Genomic DNA, 26,408 nt, shown 5'->3' on the forward strand with positions numbered 1-26,408 from the left:
AATCCAGACTGAAATTCGGGGCTAAAGATATTGATTTGAACAGCAACTGAGATATGACAACTGATGATGATGATGTTCCTCCATGGTATTCAAAGTGGACCTTGACATATAACAGGTTGTGGGCTGTCCACGAAGTGTCCACAGTGGCTGGTAAGGCCTATATGGGCACAAAATGTTCTGCCACTTGTTGGGCAGACATGTGTGGGCATCATTGTTGCAGCATTTGCAGCTGTGGCTTTGCGGAGTGCTCGCTTCTTTTGTGCTATGGTTGTTCTTCTGTCCTCAGATGTCTGGCAGCCTTGGTGGATCAGCGTGCGCCATGTTGAACGATCTTATGCCAGGGTTTCCCAGGAGGTGGTGTTGATATCCAGGAACTTGAAGGAGGATTTCAATGTTTCTTTGTATCACTTCCAATAGCACCATGGCAGAGCTCAGGAAGACTTTATTGCATTGGTTCAGCCAGAACACGAATCCATGCTGTTCTTTCCTTCCAAGAGTCCATGGAAGCTTGATAAACCACATACCAAAAATCTCAGGTTCCTCAGGCAGGACTGGAAAAAAAATTCTAGTTAAAACCATAGAAAGCTATAGTTGTTGGATTAGTACTATTGCTGTACTTTGATATCTGTCTTAGTATAAGGCACTGTCCTTTGTATTTTTGAACTTCTAGCTTACTTGAGAAGCTGTCTAGTTTTTTTAAGTGCTACCAAATTTCAGTAGTTCTGAACCTTTCTGTGCAACAAACAGAAAATCCTTGGTAAGTGGGTTGATTCCCCACAAACTGCTACGTTCCATAGTTGGAATACAGCAACATATCCTACATCCCTCAGATGAACTCATCCAACATCCTGGTCCCAAGCGAACAACCAGGTCTTCAATGCTTCCTAAAGATTAACAGGCTTATGGCAGTTGAATTTCAGAGGTGAGATCACATAGCAGCGATATGGTGTTCTATGTAAGTTTATAAATGTATTGTAACGACAGATCATAATCTGTCACCACAAATAAAATAAAATAACAATAAAACAGTAATTAGATAGCATAATACACTATTAAAGGTTACAACAAAGTAAAGTCAAAACTATAGTACATCTAAGAATTTAAGTTTAGTTTTCTAAGTTAAAATGACAGCAATGCAAACATAGCAACTTGGTTGCTGATAGTCTTCATTTTTGCAAGATCGGAGTTCTCAAATTCATCTACCACTAATGACTTGGTGCTGATCTCCTTGTAAATGGTACAGTGGAGGACATAATGGGTGATATCCTCCACTTGACCAACACCATAAGGATAGAGGGGTTGTTAAACAGGGGGATTAGAAAATCTCCCTTTGAGATATATGGAGGACATCCCTCTGCAAGTGAAGGGATATGGATACAGATTAACAGAGTTGGAAGGGACCTTGTAGGTCATCTAGTCCAATCCCCCTCCCCCCCAGCAGACCCTACACCATTTTTGACAGATGACAGTCCAGTCTCTTCTTGAAAGCTTCCAGTGATGAAGCTCTCACAACTGGGAGTTAAAGACATGCTCAGTGGAGCACTGGTTATATTAATCAAATACTGAGAGAGGCTTCTATATTTCTTATGCTGTAATGAAGATACAAAGAAAAAAAATTTAGATGAATGTACTGCAGTTACATCTTTATTAGCATCCTTTTTAAAAATATTTTCTCTATTCTAGATTTAAATTCTCTCAAAGTTGATAGGGAATACATTTGAAGAATAGGTGATAGACGTTTGATCCATTAATTCCCAACTATGTAATGGAAAAAGAGTTTGGCAACATGGGACTCTTGAAAACCTTTTAGTTTCTTGCAGTACCCCAGCAATGCAAGACATATTACAACAGTTATAGAAAGTAGCCCTACCTCCATCCTTAAATAAATAGAAGGGATGCTCTGGCGGAGGCCCCAAATCTTCCATTTGAAGTTGCTCTGGATTACTTCCAATTGGGCAATGATCTTCTCATCCCACCTCCAATCTGAACTACACACAGCATCTGTGCTCTCAGCTTGCTTCGTAATATTTTAAGTTCAGGAGCTACCAATTGCCTTCCTTTAGAATAAAAAAAAAGCACAATACCATGCTGGGCAGTTGCCAAGAAAGTAGATAAGTGGGCTTTCCATAAAAGGGACTCGTGAAAGCTGATGCCCAGATATTTAACAGAGGGTTAACATGGCTATATTTGCTGGATAGCTAATTTTCCCATTTGTAATTAGTACTGCTTTCCCCCCAAACAACTACCCTTGCTTTATTATAATTTATTTTCAGTTTTCCACTTTCATAGCAAGTGGCTAGTCTGCCCAATAATCTTCTACAGCCAATCTCAGTATAGGAAATAAGAGCCATGTCATTGCACACATTAACAATGCATTTTTTTTGTCCATTGAGTGAAAAGCTGTTACTCAGAAATATACCAATGAGCACATAAAGCAACTCTATGTCACTTTTATTGACTTTACCTCTGCCTTTGATTCTATTGACAGGTCTCATTTATGGGAGAAACTAGTTAGGACAGATATTGATAAGCGTCTTCTTAAACTAATTATACTGACATTACAGCTGGAGTAAGAATGAGCTCAAATTAACACCGTATCTTATTGGAGAGGGAAGTTAAACAGGGCTGTTTATTTGCTCCCTTCTTATTTAATTTCTATATTAATGATATTGTAGTGGCCATGAAGTCATTATCTGGTGTGGCTATGTGACACTAATGCTACAAAGATTGCATTGTTGTGAGTTTTGTTTCTGTTTTTCGTTTTGTTCAGTTCAAGGTGCTAGTGATCACCTTTTAAAGTCTTGCGAGGTTCGCTATTCTGTGTGGAATAAATAGGAAAAAAATGCAATTGGTCTGTGGTTTGTTTTTATTTTTTTTTTGTTTTAGCAATTTCATTATACTGAAATGCTGCTTTCAAATGAAGCATCAACATTTGGCTGTCATTCTTACATGCCTGACTTTTTTTCCTTGTCCTCGCGAAGATAAATTTTCACTGTGCACTGTGCCCCATGATAGATTTCATTCTACCTTTTAATATTCACGAATGAACTTTTTGTTTTAAGCCTTCCACATGTTAAATTACAAAGTCAAAGCTTGCTAAAGTTACGTTCAGAAAAACATTCAAACAGATGCATTGGGTTAGGGTTATTACAAAATGATGGAACACTAGGCTAATTCCCTTCATTTCATGCAACTAGCAATTGCGAGTGGGGGCACTTAAATTGGATCATAGAAACCAATTTTCTTGGTTTCTTAATTCAAGAATAAGCTTGGCTGCTTTGTCAATAGTCCTTCTGTGGTAAAACCAGACAGAAATGCTCTGAATCAGCAAACTCAGATGGAGTTAATTTTGTGCTCTTAGAAAAAATACAAGATGCTTATCTGAAAATCCTTGAAATTATTTATTATTAATTAATTATTTATTATTACTTGCTTACTTACTTATTTAGGCAAGCTGGCCACTTGACTGACAAGCAGCCCCCCAACCAGAGTCTAGCCAGATAAATAAAATGATGTGGCTTTATAATATCTGCCTCTGCTCCATCCGTATTTTGGTTTCTTTCTAGAACAACATATGTAGGGGTCATGGAGGATTGGTGATTCATTTTTGTAGATCTGCTGTTTGAAGGTTTTTTTTCTGTTTAGAAAGTACTGAAAAAATTCTTTCTCTTTAAAAAATGGACAGGATTTGCTTTTATTTATTTATTTTGATGCTGCCCCACTCCAAGTGACTCTGGGAAGCTCACAGAAAATAAAAAGCAACATAAAAAGAAAAAAAAATGCAATAGTCTGGAATGAATGATTAAAGAATAACTGCTTTCCCAACTCCATTCTCTTAATTCTCTAATGTTATTAATTCACATCTCAGGATTGGCGAAGTCTTATTCTTTGCTACTTAATGAAACCCTTGGCATGGCTCCTTAGGGGTCAATCCTATATATATCTCCAGTCTCAAATCTCTCAATTGGGATTGAAGGTTATTGAGAAGGAGATGGGTCACCACCTTCAAAGAGGTTTGAATAAATGGATTATCTGGACCTTCCAGTCAGGATTTGAGCCTGGGCTTGAAATGGATATAGCATTGATCATTATCACTAATGGCCTACAGTGAGAGAGGGGCAAATTGTTTTATTAATCCTGCCAGATCTCTAAACAGCTTTCAGTGCCACTGACCATTGTGTCCTCCTGGATCAGCTGTAATAATTGGGAATTCTGAATGCTATTTTTTTAAAATTCATCTAGCTCAGGGATGTCAAACTGGCCAGATAAGCATTGCAGTTGTCCTCCGTGGGCCTGCTTGGTGGTGGTGGTGGTGGTGGTGGGGAGACAGAACGGATGTCAGATGGGATGGATGCTTCCTGCAGCACTCTGCTGGCCAAAGTGGGGGTCCAGGGGCCCTATGTGTGTCCCTCTGTGCCCATTTTCAGGCTGGGCAGACTTCTGCATCACTCTGCTGGCCAAAATGGGGCTTGGAGGGGGCAGTGCATGGTCCCCTGTGCCTCATTTTCACTAGCAGAGGCATCACGGTCCAGTCCTTTGGTATTTTCAGGTAAGCCCCATGGTCCAGATCACGGTCCAGGTCTGACGCCTGGGCCTTGAGTTTGACACCCCTGATTTACCTTCCTCCTGAATGGGCAATTCTAGGCTGTGTGTACAATGGAGGTGACGTCAAGTCCATGGAAATTCCAGCATGAGATATCTCATGGCTAAAAACACATAAACAAACACACACAAACACATAGTCTTCTGCAGAAAAAGTTGGTGTGCCATCTTCATTTTTTCTGGATTCTCAGTTTCTGCTAGAACAGAAATATCCCAACTGCACCACAACCTCCCAGCCTATTTTATATCTACTTGAAGCCTCTGAGTGAGGTAATACCTTGATATGGGGTACTAATCAACAGTATATTGATGATTCTCAGATGTACAGGGCAACCTGGGGCAGACTAAGAAATGTTATGTAGTCCCTGGAGTTGGTGAAGATTTGGATGGGGGAGAAGAGGCTTCAGATCAACCCTAGCAAGTCTGAGTGGCTGTGCATTTCAAGGCCTCCCAGCTCCAGGGAGCTTCCACCTTTATGGGGGTGCATTTCTCCAGAGATAATTACTGTGCAACTTGTATGTCATCCTGGAGCCTTGAATCCTCAAAGGGCAGGTGGCAACTCTGGTCAAGGGAGCTTTTTCCTGGAAAAACTCATTCCTGGAATGGGAGGCCTTGTTCATGGTAACTCACACTTTAATTCCCATTTGGACTCATGGGCAGGGATGCTAAAACAGCTGGAACTCAGAGGACCCAATGTAAGTGCCCATTGTTCATTTCATTCAGAGAGTGGTAAGGGCAGCCAAGAAGATTATAGGAAGCTCGCTTCCTGTCGTTCAGGATACTGCTTATAAGAGCTATGTCCTTAGAGCTCAAAGCATTGTTAGAGACCCCACACACCCACTTCACGGTCTGTTTCTGTTGCTCCCCTCTGGGGGAAGGTTTCAAAGTATTTCCAACAGGACTTCCAGATTCTGTAACAGCTTTGCCATCCATCTGGTAAACTTGCAAGATTTGTTTCTCTTGCCATGTACATGTATACATCCAAATTAAACTGTGTTCTTTCTCTGTGCCATACAATATATGTGAGTATTGGCATAATTTTGTAGTATGTATGTATGTATGTATGTATGTATGTATGTATGTATGAATGAATGTATGTATGTATGTATTTACTTACTTACTTACTTACTTACTTACTTACTTACTTAGTCATGTTTATGTAGTGTATATTAGAGGTGGAGACCAGGGGTGATAATCACTTACCTTCCCTACTGGTTCGCAAATGTGAGTGCGTACGCGCCCCATTTGCACATGCACTCAGCCTTCCACGAATGAGCTTTAGCAAAAAAAATGCCTAAATGGGATGCCAAAGAGCCGGGGTGGGTGGGCTGGGCCATCCACGATTTCTGCTACTGGTTCGGGTGAATCGGTCCAAACTGGCAGAATACCACCTCTGGTGGAGACTCTTTGAGAGCTGTATGCAACTAAATTTCATTTTAATGTATGCTGATTTGTGTACATTCAGAGTGGCAATAAAGTTATTCCAAGGCTAAGTCTTCTCTAAGTCCTATCATCATAATTTTGAATGGTCGTTGAACAACAGATTGTAACTTGATTCTTATATTAACTTCAAGGAACCCTCCCTAAAAAAATACTTCTATGGTTCTCCGCTTCTGGCATTGGACTTTGAATTGTCTGCAATTGTGAGAAATTGGTGAAGTCTCCAAACCCACATTAGATTCAAATGATCTTCTAGATGAGAAGTGTAGTGATTTCTGGTTGAGCCTTGGTTCATCTTTCACTGAGTAAAATGCATGCTAAACCAGTCTCAGCCACGACTAGACAACTGGCAGTTGTATATATTTCACTAGCCAAAGGCACTAGTGTTGTATCCTAGGGGTAGCTAAGTGTTAGATGGTTGGGAATGGGTTGGGAATTACAAGTCTGTGCAATCAAATCTAAAACCTAAAACCCGGGGAGAATTTAAATAGCATCTAAGAACAAAAAAGGCAAAGCCTTATCCCACTAATTGTGAAGGCCATCTGTTAGAACCAAACTGCTAGGTATTGTCTTAAGTGTGTGTAATCCCATCTTTGTATGTGAACTCTGTTTTTAATCTGTACAAAACTCACAAAAAGGCATCTGTTTCTGAATTTAAATAGCTAAGTCTAATCAAACTAATTTGACTCTTTCTGCAATAGGCTTAATTGATAACCTAATTTTGTTGCAGAAAGGGCATGCATTGTTTATTTACATATCCATTGTTTTTAGCAGAAAACAAAGTCCCTTAATTGTCTTGCAAGGTATGCTTTTTTCCAATATTTTATTAAGCACTTTAAAATATTAAGTATTTTATTAAAGATTTTAACAATAGTAAAAGATATACAAACTATAATTTAAAAGACAAGTAAAATAGAAAGAAAAAAGGAAGGGGGGAAGAAAAGAGAAAAATAATAATAATTGAAGAAGTGATTTCTGATCATCTTTATAGCAAATACACGTAACCTTAATACCACTCTATATATGTCAGTGGTGGGATTCAGGCAGTTCACACCACTTTGGGAGAACAGGTTGTTAACTTTCTGAGCAGTTTGGTGAACTGGTAGTTGGAAGAAATCATTAGGGCAGAGAACCGATTCTTAAATTATTTAAATCCCACCACTGGTATATAGGAATATGTTTCATCATATTTAAGTGGGAATATTGAGTCCTTGGTTTCTCTCTCAATGAACAAAATAAGTTTCAGTTTGCATTTAGTGATCCAAATTCTATCTCTAGCAAATGTATTTTGAGAAGACATTAATTACAGGTTTTGTATGTCCAGCCTACACATAATTTGATTGTTGAATTAAGTATACTCTCATCTTGAAAATGCCAACTATTTTCCCTATATATATGATTAAGATTTCAATTGAAAAACAAAATAGTTTTTAAAATTACTGCATGTTCCCAGATAATATATTATAAACAAGTTTCCAGTTTGGAGTTAGAAAAAAAAAGATTAATCAATTCATTTACTTATCAGATTGTACTTCACTTTTCAAATCCATTATGAAGAATACTTATAATGAAATATTGAAACCAGAAAATAATTCACTAGGCATTGTTAAATGAGGGAGAGATTATATGTTGTGGACAATTATCTTCTTTTCCCAAGGCCTTATGACTTGCTATGTTCAAAATGAAAGGGAATTGTGATTATTTTCTTGATTATTAAGCCAGGAGATTTTTTAAATAAACCTTTATATCAAAATGAGTGTAGAAATATATTTCAATTTTTGTTCATATCTTTGAGTAAGGAAACTTTAGGTCAGGAAACCCAAGGTTATTTTCCCCCTAGTATTGCTGATTTGTATGTGTTATTATTATTATTATTATTGTTGTTGTTGTTGTTATTATTATTATACAATTGTATCACAGCGGCCAGTTGTTTCGCCGGATTTGGCATTGGTTACTAGTCAGGCCCCACCCAGGGGCCTAGGACGTCGTAGCGTATTTTTGTAATATGCGTGCAGATCCAAGCAGTGCGGCTTTTTGCATTTGACTGATGGTGATTTTGTCAATTTTTAACTGTTTTAAATGTAATTCCAGTGCTTTTGGAATATCACCCAGTGTGCCAATTACCACTGGAATTATCACTGCTGGTTTGTGCCATAGTCGTTGAATTTCGATTTTTAAGTCCTGGTATCTTGCGATTTTTTCATGTTCCTTCTCGGCGACCCTGCTATCACCTGGTATTGCGATGTCTATGATTGTGACCTTATTTTTCTCAACCAGTGTGATGTCTGGTGTATCATGCGCCAGTATTTTGTCTGTTTGTATACGGAAATCCCACAAGATCTTGACCATCTGATTTTCTGTGACTTTTTCAGGCTGATGTTCCCACCAGTTTATTGCTGTTTTAATATTATAATTTTTGCACAAATTCCAATGGATCATTTGTGCTACTGAATTGTGCCGCAATTTATAATCAGTCTGCGCGATTTTTTTACAGCAGCTGAGTATGTGATCAACAGTTTCATCAACTTCTTTGCAAAGTCTGCATTTGGCATCATCAGAGGATTTTTCGATTTTGGCCTTAATGGCATTTGTGCGGATAGCTTGTTCTTGTGCAGCCAGGATTAGTGACTCTGTTTCTTTCTTTAATGCACCTGTTGTTAACCATAACCAAGTTTGTTCACTGTCCACTTTATCTTTTATTTTTTCCAGAAATTGGCCATGCAGTGCTTTGTTCTGCCAGCTCTCCATTCTTGATTTTATCACATCTTTTCTGTATTCTTGTTTTGTCTGTTGGGCCTTCAGTAGATTTTTGTTCTTTACTTCGATTAATAGATGTTCTTGACTTTCTTTTAAATAATCAGCCAGTGCATGTTTTTCTTCTTCAACTGTTTGCTTCACTTGTAATAATCCTCTGCCGCCTGATTTTTGTGGCAGGTATAGTCTATCAGTATCACCACGTGGATGTAAACTGTAGTGCATTGTCATTAGTTTCCTGGTTTTTCGGTCCAAAAGGTCCAAATCAGCTTGTGTCCAGTTAACTATACCAGCTGTGTATCTTATAACTGGTATTATTATTATTATTATTATTATTATTATTATTATTATTTAATGGATTTATAGGCCGCCCAATCCCGGAGCGGCTTACAAAACAAAGAAAATAATTAGTAAAAATACAAGAAGACGATTTAAAAACATCACCATGCACCCAATCTAATCGAGGCTGGACCTCAGTAATAGCCAGGTTTTAACAGCTTTTCGGAAGGCCATGAGAGTGGGTAAGGTCCGGATCTCTGGTGGTAGTTCATTCCATAGGGTCAGAGCTGCCACAGAGAAGGCCCTCCTCCGGGGAGCCGCCAGCCGACACTGCCTGGCTGATGGCACCTGAAGGAGGCCCACCCTGTGAGATCTCACCGGCTGTTGGGAGGTATATATACATACATACATACTTGTTTTCTGAGGTTTTCGCGGGTGTTAGTATAGGTCTTTGGTTATTCAGGTTTTCTCCTGCGTAATTGGACCAAACCCCCAACCAATCAGAACACACCTCCACCCAATCAGAACACAGCCAAGCTCCCACCCAATCAGCTCAAACCCCGACTGGCAGTTAAAAGGAAGAAACAGCTGAGATCTCACATTGCTCCTGGAAGCACGAAGCCTGAAGATGACGAATGAGACTTCATCGAAACGTCGCCAATACACCTCCAATTTTACGTGGGAGAAAACCCGAATAACCAAAGACAGACAGACAGACAGACAGACACACATGCACACGCACGCACACACACACACACAAACACACACAGACACACACATATAAATATAAATATAACTTTTAATTGCTATTTAACTGTATTAACTATCTTTGTCTTGTTTTCTTTTGTATTTTTTTGTAAACTGCAGAGACTTTGGTATATAAAATAGCAACTTACAACATAAATTGCTACTACTAGTTCAAAATGGGAAGGCCAAAGTCTTGTCAGGTTTAGTTTAGGTCTAATTTTTTGGCCATTAAAAAAGTCAATATGTTTTATTTAAAGTATCAGTCTCTACCTTGATTATTCACATGGACCATGTTGCCCATAGGTATTACTGTATTGGTATCTATGATGGTTTTGAAAGCTTTTAACAATAACGGTCTATGGGGATTCTCAATCATCCAAGTCATGGTTGTCCCAAAGGTGCTTTCATATACTGAAGCATCTTGGATGAAAAGCTAAATGTTTTCAAGAAAAAAAAATGAAGAAAGTCCAGCTGCCTTTTGAAAAACACCTTTGGGACTTTTAACAACAACATAATAGTCTGAATAAATGAAAATATATTATATTAGCTATGGAGATCCATAGATTGGATTTCATGAAAGACTTTTTTTCCTTCAAAAATCTTCTCCTCCTTTAAAGCATAGGGAGCTTACACACTTAAGAAAGTTGCTTCCGTTTTAACAAGAACACACTATAGGCTGTTTTACTGATCATATCTGTGTTTGCTACTATCTATTGTTTGAGCATGAAAGTACAACCCAACAGACATTATTTATTTCATTGTTATGAGAAGCTAGTATGAAAATTCCAGCTACCTGGATGTGGGCTACCAATCTCTCCTGATAAGAATGAGTAACAAGGACGTGTCTTCTGCTCTTCCTGCAAAATGAATCATTTGACTGGGAAACTGAAAGACAGAGCAGAGTGAAATGTTTTCCAGTATCTGGTTTCTTTTTTACTGCATTTCTCCGCTGGATAACTGTTGGTTTCTCCCTTCCCCTCTGATATCTTTATGGACACATCCCTTTGGGATTGCTCCCATGTATGCTTTTGTTTTACTTGACATTTTTTTCTTGTTTTTACAATCATTAAAAATACTGATAAAGAATACAGGGAGTAAGGAACTTTTCCAAAATCCTCAACCTCTTAGGCCACACAACTGGCTGACCTACTACTTCTGCTTTGCAGACAATGTTCATCTTGAGCCAGCACAGTTTAAACTTCTGCCTTTCTGTATTTAAAGTATGTATCCTAGCAATGGCCCCCTTGCAGTTACTGAGCACTGACAAGAGATAATACTTACAGCTTTTAAAAGCTGCCAAAGGGATGGTATTTCAGAAAGTCTCTCAACCTTAGTAACTTTTAGATATATGGACTTCAATTCCCAGAATTCCCCAGCCAGAATGGAGGTTGAAGTTCACAAATCTTAAAGTTACCTAGGTTAAAAAAAAACCATTGCTTTAACTAACTGGCTTAATATTAAAGATGGATGCCACACCATCAGTCCTTCTGCAGCTGCCTTTTTCATGGCTGTCAATGAATGGAGACAGAGCAATACCAGAGCACATGGAGTACTCCTGCCTTCGGAGAGGATTTAGTTTGAAATTAACACATGCCTTCTAGTGGTGTTTGCTAACATCAGTTATCTGACTCTTGAGGGATGGATTTTCAACTTGGTGTTTTGCCAAGTGTTAGGGCAGTGATCAGATGCCCAGTCAATTGGTTCTTTTGTATCGAGAGACAATAAGCACACCAGTTCATCAAAGGATTTTAAGCTTTATTATTAGTTCAAGCAAACAGATTTACATGCATAACATAGCAAGCTCACTATGATTCTATGCTTCTATACCAACCAAGATGATATCCAAATCTCTTACGAGCTGCCAGGAGCTCCTTAGTAACAACAGTTGGGGTATCTGAAGGGCAGCTACTTTCCACAGTACTCAGTGTTAGGTTCTGTGCAGAAGCTCCCCCAAAATAACAGCAATACCAAGGTTTTTATCAAAACCTGGCACCATGACTTGGTGGCCTTATTAGTATTATGAGACTGCAGGAACTGATCTTGTCTGGGTGCGACATGACTCAGGAAAGGAATTGAAAGTTTGAGACTGTCACAGTAAGAAAAGCTTTACAGGTATATGAGGTATACCTGTACAGGTAATAAGAGTTAAAAAAAAACCCAAAGAGCTCAGAATGAGTTCTGGACTTCTAGACTTTTCTTAATGTGAAGGAGAAATCAAAATATTAAATATAAAAAAATTAAATTTTTTGAAACAACAATAGTTTTCCACATTGCCACTAAACTCGGCAGGGCCACAATATCCCACAAATTGCCAGGATGACCTGTTTCTCTTTTCCGCCCCAAACATTATTTCATCACTGTTATTGGAACATTAGAGCCTCCTATTTTTCATGGTTTTTAAAACTAGCCCATTGCTGCCATAGAAGCTTAATAAATAATTTGGAAATTAAATGTAGAAGACCAAGAGGAAAAGATAATCACCCCAGTGGTGTTTCTTAATTGGGAAAAAAGTAATATCATTTAGTAATAGATCAAAACAAGTGGCATCAGCAACAAAATGATGCAAAATGCATGGAGGGAGTTTGGTTAATAAAGGGGAAAATATGAAGCAAGAAAATTATGCAGTCAGTAGCAAGGCACTGGATAGCTTTGAAGAAATATCCTGCTGAGTTGGCAGGATCATCATTGTCTCTAGCTGGTCAAAACTGTTCTTATCTTGGCTGAAGCATTTTTATACAAAATGTTTGGGGAAGAAATCTTCTCACAGAACAAATGCATGTATATGTTTTCACTTTGCATGGCTATTCTTCATTAATTAATATGAAAAGTATTTAAATGATTGTATATACGATGTACAGTATATCTATATTTCCAATATACAGCTTTAACATATTGATACAAAACACCCATTTAGTTTCAGGACTAAGAGGGATTTTGAACTTGTATACTAACTATCATTTGTCAACAATTCATAAAATAATGTATGGTTAATTAACAACTAATTCACAAAATCAAGAACGTATTAAATGCAGATATTAAAAAGTCTTCAATAAACTCTTCAAGAGAAAAATTGTTAAAGTTCTTCAATCTTAAACAAAAACATCTAATTTAAACAGGATTTGCTTTAAATTTTGCACAGAACCAAGACAGTCTTGAGATATAGTAGGCCAACTATTTGTTTCATTGCCCACCAACCAAGCTGGGCAGTTTACAAGTTAAAAACATCAAAAGGTACACAACCATTAAAAAGTTTATTTATTTTGGACAATAACCTGAAAAGAGCTTGTGAAATTAGGGAACTGGCAGATTTAACAATGTATAAGAACTGGAGTTCTCTGTCTCTTCTCTGTGTCCATATGTGTGCATGGAATCTCTTTAATGAAACTCAGGGTAGCTGCCTCAGCCTTGCCTCTTCCGTTAAGGCATGATTCTCAGACCTGCCACCCACAGACAGTTTCTTTTAAAGTCGCCAGGATTTCCAAGCCTCTTGGGAATAGAGTAAAACTTTATTTTGCTCAGCTCAGCAGTCTGCCAAGAGTGTGCCCCCGCTCTCTCCAAATGGTAAAGAACATTCTGAATAAATTAAGACATGTGTAGGAAAATCGGGGTCCTAATTAAAGCTGGCATTTTGGTGCTGCCTGCTGGTTAGCTGCTCCTGAGCTCCTTGCTGTAAAGAAACATAATTTGTGACATGGGAAGTCTCTGGCAGGCAGTTGACGCCTATAATAAAGGCCTTCCACCGTACTTCAATAGTGGCTTAATAATCTTGAGGGCAGAGCTTTGAACTTTTGATCTGTAATAACCTTTGTGGAGAAAAAGCAAAGAAGAAAAGTTGCACTTAAGTTTATTGCTCCAAACAGCCATTCAAGCAATTTAGGCTTCCTGTGTGGATTGCGGGGCATTTTCCAGCCAAGTTGTAAAATGGGTTGTTAGTCTGTGCTGTTTATTCATTTTGGACCATTACTTATAGTTGCACAAAGAACCAGATGCGAATGATTCTGGTAGGTTATGTTCCGGCCATTTTTATTTCTTTGTGTTTGCCTTATTGAATAATGCTTCCTAAATGCTCATAGGAATAGGGACTCTTTGTCCATTTCTGTCACACTCTGGGACAGAAGTTCTGGGACTCTCCAATCCAGTTGACCAAAGCTCAAGAAGAGACCAGCTTTCTTCTCTAAATGTTTCTCTGGATTCAGAAAGAGATGCTCCCCCTACTTTCATAGAGAAAGTGTAGCTCCAGTGTATTTAAGTCAGACATAAAAATAAAGCTTCTGAAGATTCTTGAAATTTCAATTCAAGAATGAAAACTTGAAAATAACTAAATTATCCTACTTGGTTATTAACTTTTGTCAGTTTTTGGCACCATGGGACCACCAAAGAAGGTGTAGAGATGGGAGCCAGGTGATACATACGGGTTTTATTCACGACTCTTCACATAATTCTCCTGGCTGGCTGGCTTTCATTGCCACCTGGTCTTGCACATATGGTTATCTAAGATAATGGCAATGAGAACAAGATAAAATTATGATACACCTGGCAGAGCTGTCTGAAGCATTTGAATTACTTTTTTCTGACCAAGGTTCACTGTGCTAAACTCTTTAGTGAGCCATTCAATCACAACTGTTTCCATGTGTCATTTATACCTTCATCCTCTCTTGCCTGAGACATAGGACTCCCTAGGCTGTGTATTTAACTAGAGCTCTTTGTAAGAAATGTGCCCCTGCACTGCATTCCACATGCTGAACATTTTAAGATGTGACTTATAGTTCTAGGAAGTAGGAGGATGGCTATATAGATCTGTTATCTATATACTGAATATGGCTTTTTTCACAGTCAGTGTAAATCCCACTCCAGGTGTGGGGGTTGGAAAACAAAGAATGTGGGGAACATAATGCCTTCCTTTGATGTTACAGCATCTAAAGGAGACAATAAGACACTAAATGTTATTGCACCCTGTTTGCTAAAGTCTGAAATGTGGCCAGGTGTTTCATTAAATGCTATTGCTTTGAAAGTTCAAACTGACTTTATTCAGGAGTATTTTTATTTTGTTATAACAATAAGTCCACCTTTTAGCAGTAGAATATGCAGAGTATATTTCATAGACTGAAGGAATATGAGGCTTGGGTAACTCAGAAGTAAAACAAGCTTAATAGAAGCTGATGGATAATATGGTTGGTCAGAGTTCTGCTACATTTTCCCAGAAAAGATTAGCAGGATATTGTTAGGGTGCATAACTCATCTCATCACCATAAGATGCATTGGCTGTTGAAATATCTACAAAGGTAAAAAGAAAACATACTTCAACTGGAACTGATGAACTACCAAGGTGGCGCAGTGGTTAAATGCAGCACTGCAGGCTACTGCTAGATCAGCAGGTCAGCGGTTCAAATCTCACCGGCTCAGGGTTGACTCAGCCTTCCATCCTTCCGAGGTGGGTAAAATGAGGACCCAGATTGTTGGGGGCAATATGCTGACTCTCTGTAAACCGCTTAGAGAGGCCTGAAAGGCCTATGAAGCGGTATATAAGTCTACTGCTATTACCTAGCTAGGCCCATGTGGCAGCAATAGTATAGGAGTGATTGGACATTATCTTCTTCCATGCTACTTTTTCAGCTTCCTGTTCTAGGTTATGGCCTGGACTTTCCTAGTCATCTCATCTAACCACTAGCCAGATCTGACCATGGTTAGTTTTCATCCAAAATCAACTACCGTATTTTTTTGGAGTATAAGACGCACCTTTTTTCCCTCAAAAAAGAGGGTGAAAATCTGGATGTGTCTTATACACTGAATACAGCATTTTTGGCCTCCTGAAACCCCATCCCCTTTGCAAAAATGGCCATGCACAGCCTTTAGGAGGCTTCCAGAATGCTCCTAGAGGCTGGGGAGGGCAAAAATGAGCAAAAAACAGGTTGTTTTTTGCTCATTTTTGCCCCCCCCCCAATCCAAGAGCTCTTTATAAGCCTCCTAAAGGCTATGCATGCCCGTTCTTTTTGGCAAAAAATGGTCCTGTTTTCATGAAAAACAGGCCATTTTTGGGAGGTCTGCAGAGTGAAAAAACTTATTCTTTTAATTCACTTCTTCAAAATCTTGGTGCATCTTATGCTCCGGTGCATCTTATACGCCGAAAAATACAGTAGGTGCTGGCTGCATTAATAGAAACATTGTTTACAAGTTTCAACTAGTTGTACTTTATTCTCTATTAAAGGAAATGTCCCCAAGATTTCTGTGATTGGCAATGGTGGTGCTGGTGATGGAGGGAGGGGATATTTTCATGCATGGGTCTGCTGCTTGCACAAATGGAGCTTCGCAGACTTGCCTGCTGCTTGTGTGGCCCAGTTCCCAATGGGCTACTGACTTGTTCTGGTCCATGGGCCGGGGCTATGGACCCCTGCTCTATTAGACCTTTAATTCTCCCCTAACTAACATAGTATATTTGTTAAGTGTGGATATGAAGGCTATAGAGGAATGTAATCTCTATAATCAAGAAAATGATAGAAGGTGATGAGGTCTGTCAACAGGATGAAAAACATATTCTGTGATTAATATGTGAAGGAATTGGACATGTCTAATCTGAAACAGAGAACTGGAGAGGCAGGGGAGATAATAATGGTCTACAAAAAAGTAAGGACAAAGATTTTTGTTGGCTCTGACAGCAGGATGTTAAGGACCTCTGTGCTATTGATTTATAACATTATTTAGTCAATATAATGTGCCATATAAAACCTATCCACATTACTGTATATTACTGCTGCAATGGTTGGATGATGCTATAAATTCTTAGCATAAAAATTATCTAGCTCTAAGAAACACATTATAGGAGATAGATTTCACTTAAATATTAGATGAACAATCTTGATGATAGAAACAGTTTGACAATGATTTTATTTATAAGTTGATGGATCTTCCTGGCTAGCGGTCTTCAAGCAAAGGCTTGAGGATAGTTTTTCTGCATCTAGTAACCTGAAACACCTCCAAAGTTTCCTCCAACTTTATCTCCTTAAACTTCAGCAAATGTTTCATAGGTTTAGATTTGCCTCTGTATTGCTGTCTCTGCTATAAACAAAAACGTAGCTCAAATTATTCAATTTTTGCAGGATTCAATCTGAGTCAGTCACTGGGACCAGAGCTTTGGTCTTTCAAGCTTTCAGACTTGTTAGGTAAGCTCCCCATTGGGAGAGCGAGTATGTTCAGAGAAGCGTTGTGAGAGTGTTGTTGGAGAACACACAAACCAGCACACAGAGACACTGCAGTTTAAGTAGGCTTTTACTTTCATGGAAATAGAGGTATCAGAGTCCATCAAACAGTCCAAGTCATACACAGTTAAGACAATCAGTCATCAACGTCTTTCAGTTAAGGGATAATCCAAATAACATAGTCCATAATCATACAAACAGTCCGGTACACAAAGTTTCCTAACAGTTGCAAAACTTACAATAGCTCACACTGATCACAATACGGCACTTCTAACAGCCAGCTTCCAAATGAGATCAGATCAGCATCTAACAGTGATTCTGGCTCCATCTTATGGTTGATAGGAAACAGCAACCAATCACATTTACAGCATGATTTAAAGAAACAGGTATAGCATTGTTACATGATTTATATATTGCCAACCCAACTGTTAGATTATGTTCCTAACAAGACTCATACTGAAGCCCATCCTCAGACAACTTCTCTCTCCCTCCCTCCCTCCCCCCCCTCTCTCCCTCCCTCTCTATTATTTTTGTCTTGGGAAGACTTGCTATAAAGAAGGTTAGAAAAGTTTATGTGAGAGACTGCATTGCAATCATGAGTTTCTGGTCCAGTTCCTGTTGCCTTGGGTCAAAAAGTCTGTAAAACAGAGGGCTTAGAATGATCTTTGATGGCTTGGAGAGACAATTGGACTGGATCAGACTGAACTGAACGAACCACACAGCTTTGCTTAAGCATACATTTCCTCTAGTGCCCAATTCCCTTGCTTTTGAACTATTTCTTTACTTATTTAAACTTACATCCCACTGTAATCCAATTAAGGACTCTCACCACTTCATAGATATAGGCAATAGGCATATGCAATTAAACTACCCACTTGTAAAAATCTATAAATAAAGCATAGTTGAAAAACAACAGTACGAAAGAAGAAACAGCACTAACTATTAAATGCTTGATGAAAGTGTTGTTTTTAAACTGCAGTTAAGGAGGGAGCCAATCTAATTTCAACCAGGAAGCTTCTCTAAAAGGCCAGTGCTGCCACTGAAAAGCCTCTCCTGAAGTAGGGAACCATGAGTTACTTCTCTGGGGAAAATCATGTAGGTCAGGATTATTCTAGCTGGAATACCAGCACTGAAGTTAATTTGTAATTATTTCTCAAATTCTGCAGGCCAGGATACAATGAGGTAATCACTGAGTCTTGAAAGTATAAATGGTAGTGCTTAAGGAAGATTTTCTGTGCAATGAAGTCATCCTGATGATTAACTGATCCCTTGATTATTCTAAACCCCCCCCCCCCCATAAATGTGCAATCATTACTCATGTTGAGGCCCTTGCCATGTGTTGTTTTGTATTTAGGACAATGGCATGGGATAGGGAAGAAATATTGATTTAAAACTAGAATTGGAAGGCTGGGAGAAAATGAGAGGCAGATGTAATTTTGATAAGATTATCAAAATTGTTGTTGTTGTCCTTGGTTCTTGATCTTCAAACGCTTGTGGATGGATTTACACTGATATTTTATTTATTAAATTTTAATAATAATAAATAAATAATAAATCCCTTGGGATTTAGAGACATTTAAGTCATGAAGAGTGACCTAAGAATAATATAATAAAATAACACAGAAGGAGAGGATTTTGTTGTTGTTGTTGTCCTTGGTTCTTGATCTTCAAACACTTGTGGATGGATCTACACTGATATTTTATTTATTAAAGACATTTAAATCCCTCTTTTCTTTTTGAGAATTCTGAAGTTCTAAAGTGATTGCTGCCTATGGACAGACTGGATTAGTTTGAAGTATCAGGTAACAAAAGTTTTCTACTAATGAATCGTGTTTAGTCTTAACCAGGAGAGTTCGGGACTGAGCAAAAACTTAAAATTTGATTTTGGTTGGGAAATTGTGTTAATGTGTCTTGGCTGCTTGTATTACAAAGACTGTGCTTGCTTGATTAGTTCATGGTTCAAAGTATCATGGAAACCAAGAAAATGGGTTAATTCAGCAATGTGTGTAAGCATAACATACAAGCACAGCAGAGGTGGGTTGCTCCCGGTTCGGGTGAACCGATAGTAGTGGTGGCGGGAGGCTCCACTCACCTGGACAGGTGCTTCTGCGCATGCGTGTGCAAACGCAAGCATGCATGAAAATGCGAGCAAGCATGAGAGTGTGCCCGAACTGGTAGTAAAAAATTGGCAACCCACCACTGGAACAAAGTATGAACTAGTATTAATAATAATATTCATGCTGGTGCTTAAATGAAATGAGATAAGAATCACACTTACTTTCACAAATTCCTTCAGAGTTTCCTGGGCCAGAATTTTTGTATCTCACAGAGTAGGATATTATTTATTTGTTGGTGCCAAGGCTTAATGTGTAACATGGGAACATTTTCTCCCCCTGAGCATGTTATATCTTCACTTTATCATTTGTTTCACCAAAGCTCATTATGCTTTCTAATAATCTGTAATATTTCTGTATGAATGATGCTATACCAGGAGAATGTTGTTCTAGAATAGGGCTATGATTTCTCAGCATATTGTGCAATATAGCAACCCTAATCTAAGGAATTGTTGGGAGAAAAATGTGGCAGCCTCAGTGGAAGGAAGGCAACAAGTACCATTTTTCAGAAAATGTACCAGGCACTTTGATAGGTTATCCCAAAGGTGCCTTTTCAAAAGGCAACTGGACTTTATATTTTTCCCTCCTCAAATACATTGAACTTCGCATTCAAGAAGCTTCTTCAGTGCTTCTTCTTCAAATCTTCAATTCTTCAATGAAAAAACTTCTTGGATGAGAAGTGAAATGTGTTCAAGGAAAAAGCAAGAAAGTCCAATTGCCTTTTCAAAAAGCATGTTTGGGATAACCATGACCTAGATGACTGAGAATCCATAGACACTGTCATCAGTTGCTGACCAGTTAAATACATACATGCATACCTGTGACAGTATCCCCTTTGGGAGATAACCAATGTTATGCAGTATTCCATACTGCATACTCAGCCACTCAATGTTGCTTTCTACCATGAGATAAATGGCATACAAATTTGATTAAAAAATACTCCATTCATCTTGGCAAAGATTTCTGTTTCCACCAAGTCTGAACACTACTTCATATTGCATGTCTTTACCCTTCCCTCCCCCTTCTCTCTCCCTGCCTATCTGTCTCTGTCTCTGTCTCTGTCTCTCATTTTGTTTTCTTATGAAGCATTACTTTTTGATCTTTCCTACTTCTGATTCATTCATTCTGGCTTCATTTATTGTTTTGCAATTCAATATTTGTTCATTCTTTCAATATAAAAAAAACATTTCAACGTACTACTTTCTATTGCTCACCCACTTTAGTATTCAATTCACAGTCATTCAACATCTATTTTGTTCTAGCACCACACTTCTTAAGTGCCCCATTCTTCCTGGAATCTAACCCAACCAATGCTCCTTTCCTAATACAAAGTAAGCAGCCGTGCTCTTATATACAGCTATTTGGCATATTTTGACCACATTCCTCACAACAGATAACATATTCCCCTCCACCTTTCTATATTTTCATATCTGAAGTGAACATTTTATTAAAGTACACGGATCCATTTACTTGTTATAATTATTAGCCAAATGTCTCTCTCTTTTGCTACCTCATTCACTTTCTCTTTCTGCGAAATAAAGAAAAGATGAATGATGCTATACCCTTAAATAGGGCTGATCCAAAATTTTGATTCATCTACTGAAGTATTTGGTAACATCAATTATTTTCTGATCTTTAGAAGTTCTCAGATTCAGGAACTGAGAATGCCTGAGAAAATACTTGCCTTGTTGAAAGTTCTTGTTTATATACTGTATATTGCTTTCCATAACTTTTTCAAAGTGCCATAGTGTTGATTCTCTCTGCTCTCCTGATTTATGGAATTGTCATCACTAGAATTGATGGTATCATTGTCCAAGACAAAAGGTCAAGCCATCCTTGGGAAAACCTATTGGCCCTCATATCCCTCATAGCAGTGATTACAGATGGAGTTAAGGACAAAGAAGGAATAAGTAAAAGAGAGTGGCTGCACTAATGGAACTTGAATATGTTTGCCATGAATGTTGAAAATCACCCTAGAAGCTCAGCTACTGATTATATTTGAGCAGTTGCCACCCTGAACTCCTTGACAAGCAAATAAACAAAATGTGATAGTCAATTGCAGTTAGTAGTTTATAAATCTGTTAAAAATGAGATTGCATACACAAGCTCTCAATCTCCTCTGTGTTGGCTTGTTCTTGCAATTGCTGCTTATATACAGTGGGCAGCATTATCTGTGATAAATGCCACCCTTTCTTCAAGGAATTGCACCAGAGATGACAAAAGTGCTAGATTCTCAGAAGAGCCTTTTAAAGAGACATTAGAAGGGGAGGATCAGTATATTTTTAAAGATGAGCTGTCAAAAGAAAGGTTATTGTAGGCCTGCTGGGTGCATTATTTATATGGCTTGGACCTTGTGAATAAAAGGGAGTATAAATCTCCAAGTAACTTTTCTATCCCCTTACCATTTACATGCCTATTTTCATTGAAATAGTTTTTCATCTCTTTCTTATACTATAATCTTAAATGCTGAGATCAGAAACACCATTCTGGAACCTGGTTACCCAGAATGATCACATGCTTGAAAACTTAAGCTTTTATTTATTTATATTCTCCCTTTTATTATCTGTATAAACAGGGATGTTTTTCTTGGTCTAGCTGCACAACTGCTCACTATTAGCTTAATTCAAGAATGATAGCCACAATGAGTTTAACAATTCCCAGGCCTTTTGGAGGAGAAAATCGACAGAGATATTGAGCTGCATCCAAGTCACTCAGTTGCATAGCTCTGTCTTTTCTTTTCCCAAAAGGCAGAAGTAAACAAGTCTCTTATTTTTTATTTAAAGAAGAGCAAGGGGGGCAATTGTCCCATAGGTTTTACATGATGGAGAATCCAAAGTATGGATTGGTATGTAAAATATCATATCTCCAAGAGTTATTTTACAACTCCACATATTTATTTATTGGGCCATTGATTTTAGTGAACAAAAAAGTTCACCTCAATGTAAATACTACAATGAGCATTATGTCCTCTGTGTCCTCCGAGGTTCTTAAAAATATACAAATAGCCATTAGAGCCTTCTTCCAGAGCTATTATTGCTATGGATCCTCTTTAACAGTTAAATTTAGCTGTCATACTTATTATCCGCAATACCTCACAGAAATGCAATAAAATATACATCTTATAGGAAAAGTAATGAAATGCCTGCCAGTACTACTATCCTCTGCACTCATCTTTGATAAGGCAACCCACCATTCCCTAAGGCTTGTAACAATGCTTGAGAAAGGAATAGAGGGGACCTTGACAATGGACCTATGGCTTTGATCAAAGCATATGGAGAGATACAGTGAATTGAAGAGCTGCTTTTAATAAACCCAAATGGCATCTGTGCTATGGTTTGGCATCCAAATATCTAAATTGCCACTTTTTTGATAAGATTCTTTATTCTCGTTTTCAGAGTGCCCTTGCTTTCAGTTGTGAGATGAATAATAGCCTAGAACTGCGTCCAATTTATTTATTGATGGCAAATTTTCAGTGTTGCTTCAAATAGCTAGTAAATTATAGATATTAATCTGGGACCATCAAAAAGCAGCATTAAAAAGTGTCACTCTGAAAAAATTCAGATGTTAAAGGAGTCATGGAATCCTTTACATCAGCAGAATGTGGAGAAAAAGATGACCTAAACCAGAGTTCTCAATGTTGTCAATTGTGTGTATTCCAACTTCCAGAAATTTCCATATGTCGACTTTAACTCCCATAATTCCCCAGCCAGCAGAGGAAACTGTCCTGAATGTAGTCACTAAGAGATTATTTGATCTGCTCTGAGAGCTGGATATGAACTCCAGGAATGACTGACTAGGACAGTGTTGGCGAACCTTTTGGCACTGAGTGCCAAGATGAAAGCGCGCACACACACAGGGGAGCACCAGAAACCGGAAGAGCAGCTTCCTGGCAAATGTGCATGGGAGCACCAGAAACCAGAAGAGCACCTCCCTGGCATGCATGCGGGGGAGCGCCAGAAACTGGAAGAGCAGCTCCCTGGCAAATATGCACGGGAGCACAAGAACCCGAAGAGTAGCTCCCTAGTGCGCATATGCAGGAGTGCCAGAAACCAGAAGACCAGCTTCCCAGCATTCACGTGCGTGCCAGGAAGCTGAGTTTCCAGTTTCCAGCATGCGCATGCACACCGACCACTTGGTTTCTGGTTTCTGGCACTCCCACATGCACACAAAAACCAGTGCACTGGAACCCAGAACAGCAACATGGATGTTGTGCCCAGAGAGATGGTTCTGCATGCCACTTCTGGCACATGTGCCATAGGTTTGCCATCACAAAACTAGGATCTTTATGATTGTTATAATAGTATAATCCCCTTTAATTTTCAAACTGGAATTTAGAAAAACAGAGATCTTCCCCCCTATAATTTAGCATGAAAACCAAACAAATCGAAAGACAAATAACTACAAGTCTACAACCATTTCTGATCAGGACAGGATATAATGTGCAGGGCACTGGAACTGTATGAAGGGATTTTTAGAACACATTGTAAAAACCTGAGGTTTTTTTGAAGTTCTAGCGTCTTTTCTTTAAGAAGAATGAGATGAAATTTCAAGTGAAAAAAAATATTCTCACAATAAGATTATTAATAGTCATTATCTTAAAACAGGTTGAGAGGATGATTTTTGGGCATAATGGGAAGAATAAAGAATATGCTGGAATTGATTATTGAGGTTGAAGATGCGAAAAGTATAAGAGATTAACTCATTGAACTTTATATAAAAACTGTAATTAAGGCATTCAACTAGCTAAGACAGTTCATAAAACTTTGCTAAACTTGGATGTTGGGACGAAATACTGAGAAGCAATGAAGTGGAATGAGTGGTAGGCATTTTCTTTCAACATCTCTTTCCCTCTTGCAAGACTTTATAATTGGGGAGACCACTGGTGATTGCAGGATTACTTTGATATGAGGGCAGATATGTCCAATTTTTCCTTTCCCCAATCTCCTCAGTGGTGTTTTAATGAACAGTGGCAATTTCTCTTTTCGTGGCAGTTGCTGCCTCAGCACCATCTTTAAGCTTTTGAACCTTGCCAGGGGTCCAAAGAAACAGATAAAGACCTGAGCTTCAGAGAGATTAGAAATAGGAACAGAAGGCTTAGAGTTATCTGGTCTGCCCTGGGTAAATGAAACTTTGTAGAATTTTTGGATCTATTTCCGATATTATGAGTTTGTCCAAGTTCCTACTACCAACAAGATCTCAGCAACAATATGGCTAGGATAAATCTGGTGGACAGGAAGAGGTCACCCTTTAAGTAATAATCTCTTCCTAGTGAACATTTGGATGTACAATCATCACCATCATATCATCATTTGATTAAAAATCTTTATCATCATCATGAAACGATTAAAAAATAAGCAAAGAAACTTAAGCCTTGGACTGCATCAGGAAAGAAAAAAAAATACATGAGTTTTGATGTCTGACAATTCTCTAGGAAAGCTGGGCTATTTAATGAAATATTATAACTGGGAAAATTGCAAAATGGATCACAATAGTGAACATTTATATTAATAAGAGACAGGAACAGACTGTAAATAACTACAGTCCAATTATTTGCTTGCCAACATATTCCATTTGTTAACTTGTACATTAACACTACAATGCTGAACTGTTTAATCAAAAATTCATTGTATCCACCTGAAGAAAAGGAGTAGCTGTTCACTTCATGAGGCACAAAGGATCAATTGCTGATTGATAAAATGACCCTAGAATCTCAATGAAGAAAAGCAACTTATAATGGCTTGTACTGATTATAACAATAAGCCTGATTCTCTTCCACACAATTGGATACAGAAATGTTTGAAAATATGTGGCAATTAGACAAACATTCAAAATTTTGTAAAAGAAGCTATGAAAAAATAGCAAACAACCATGTATTTATTTAAATGATTTATAAATAGCACATAGGCCTTCATAGGTAATTCCAAGAACCTTCAATTGCACCCAGAAGCTTACCAAAAGTGGTGCTGTATGTTATATGAGCTTATTGAGAGAAGCCAAAAATTCCATCTACTGCATTTTGGGGTCAACTACAAGTTCTGATTTTTTCAGGGCAGCCCAAATAGAGTTTGTTAAGAATCCAAGCAAGAAGTGACTAAGTCATGGGTCACCAAGGGCAATGCCTCCTGGCTCAGCAATGAGCATAATTGATGCAAAAGACAAACTTGTGCAAAGGCCTCCAAGCCAGAACTGCAACCTGTTCTTTGAACAGGAGCCATAAATGCACATTGCCCCCAAACTGAATATTAGCTCTGATTGGAGAAATTCACCCAAGGGCAGAGTTAAAGATGGACGCTCTCTGAATGTGGAGTGGCCTTAAAACATACAGCCACTCAGTCTTGCCAGGATTGAACTGAAGCCTGTATTTCCCAATTCAAGTCCCCACAGTTTTCTGGGCATCAGAAAAGGACTTGCTGACATTGCTTGATTGGTCAAGGGTAGAGATGTGCAGCTGGGTGACATCAGCATAAGATGATAATATATTCCATGATTACAGGAGATCTAGAAGTTTCATGCAGATGTTAAATGGAAGTGGAGAGAGAACAGAATCCTAAGGCACTCCACAAAGAAAGAGCCTCTGACTCAACCTCTAAACTCCCTAACAACAGTGAATGGAACAAACCCTGAATAGGAGAACTATTATAATACAGTGCCTACTCAAATTCCCCTAAACTGGCTCAGAAGGATCCATGACTGGTGTTGTTGAAAGCCATTGAGAGATCAAAGTGGACCACAATGGATGCACTAACCTCAGCATCTTTTTGCTTTGTTGATAAAGTTTGCCTCATAAATTTAAAACATGGCAGTGTGTTCAGTTTTCTGTGAACTTGGGAGGTAGCATGCCTTCATTGCTTGGTGATGAGGTCAAGCAGAGGTTTCTTTTTTTCTCTATCTCTTTGATGACTTAATCTCTGGGTTTATGGCATTAAGTGTTGAAGCATGCTTTTAATTCGATTTTCTTTTAGGATGACAATGTCACATTGTCATTTGTCTGAAGTGGTATAGTGTTTCCTGCCTGAGCAGGAAGTTGGACTAGAAGACCTCCAAGTCCTTTCCAACTCTGTTATTCTATTCTATTCTATTCTATTCTATTCTATTCTATTCTATTCTATTCTATTCTATTCTATTCTATTCTATTCTATTCTATTCTATTCTATTCTATTCTATTCTATTCTATTCTATTCTATTCTACTCTACTCTACTCTACTCTACTCTATTCTAACCTATCCTATCCTATCCCATCCCATCCCATCCCATCCCATCCCATCCCATCCCATCCATT

The 26,408-nt window shown here is 38.4% G+C and overlaps 1 protein-coding gene across 1 annotated transcript in view; it reads left to right on the plus strand.

The window, feature by feature from the left end:
• Positions 1-16,270: 16,270 nt before the first annotated feature.
• The window catches only part of LOC116506263 (kinesin-like protein KIF26A), a 57,507-nt gene continuing 47,369 nt past the window's right edge, over positions 16,271-26,408 (plus strand). The window contains 2 exon segments of the mRNA XM_032213914.1: positions 16,271-16,320; positions 16,917-16,979. Coding sequence (XP_032069805.1) covers positions 16,271-16,320; positions 16,917-16,979 — 113 coding nt within the window.

This window comes from Thamnophis elegans, chromosome 1 (assembly GCF_009769535.1).
Source record: "Thamnophis elegans isolate rThaEle1 chromosome 1, rThaEle1.pri, whole genome shotgun sequence".
Classification (NCBI taxonomy): Eukaryota; Metazoa; Chordata; class Lepidosauria; order Squamata; family Colubridae; genus Thamnophis; species Thamnophis elegans.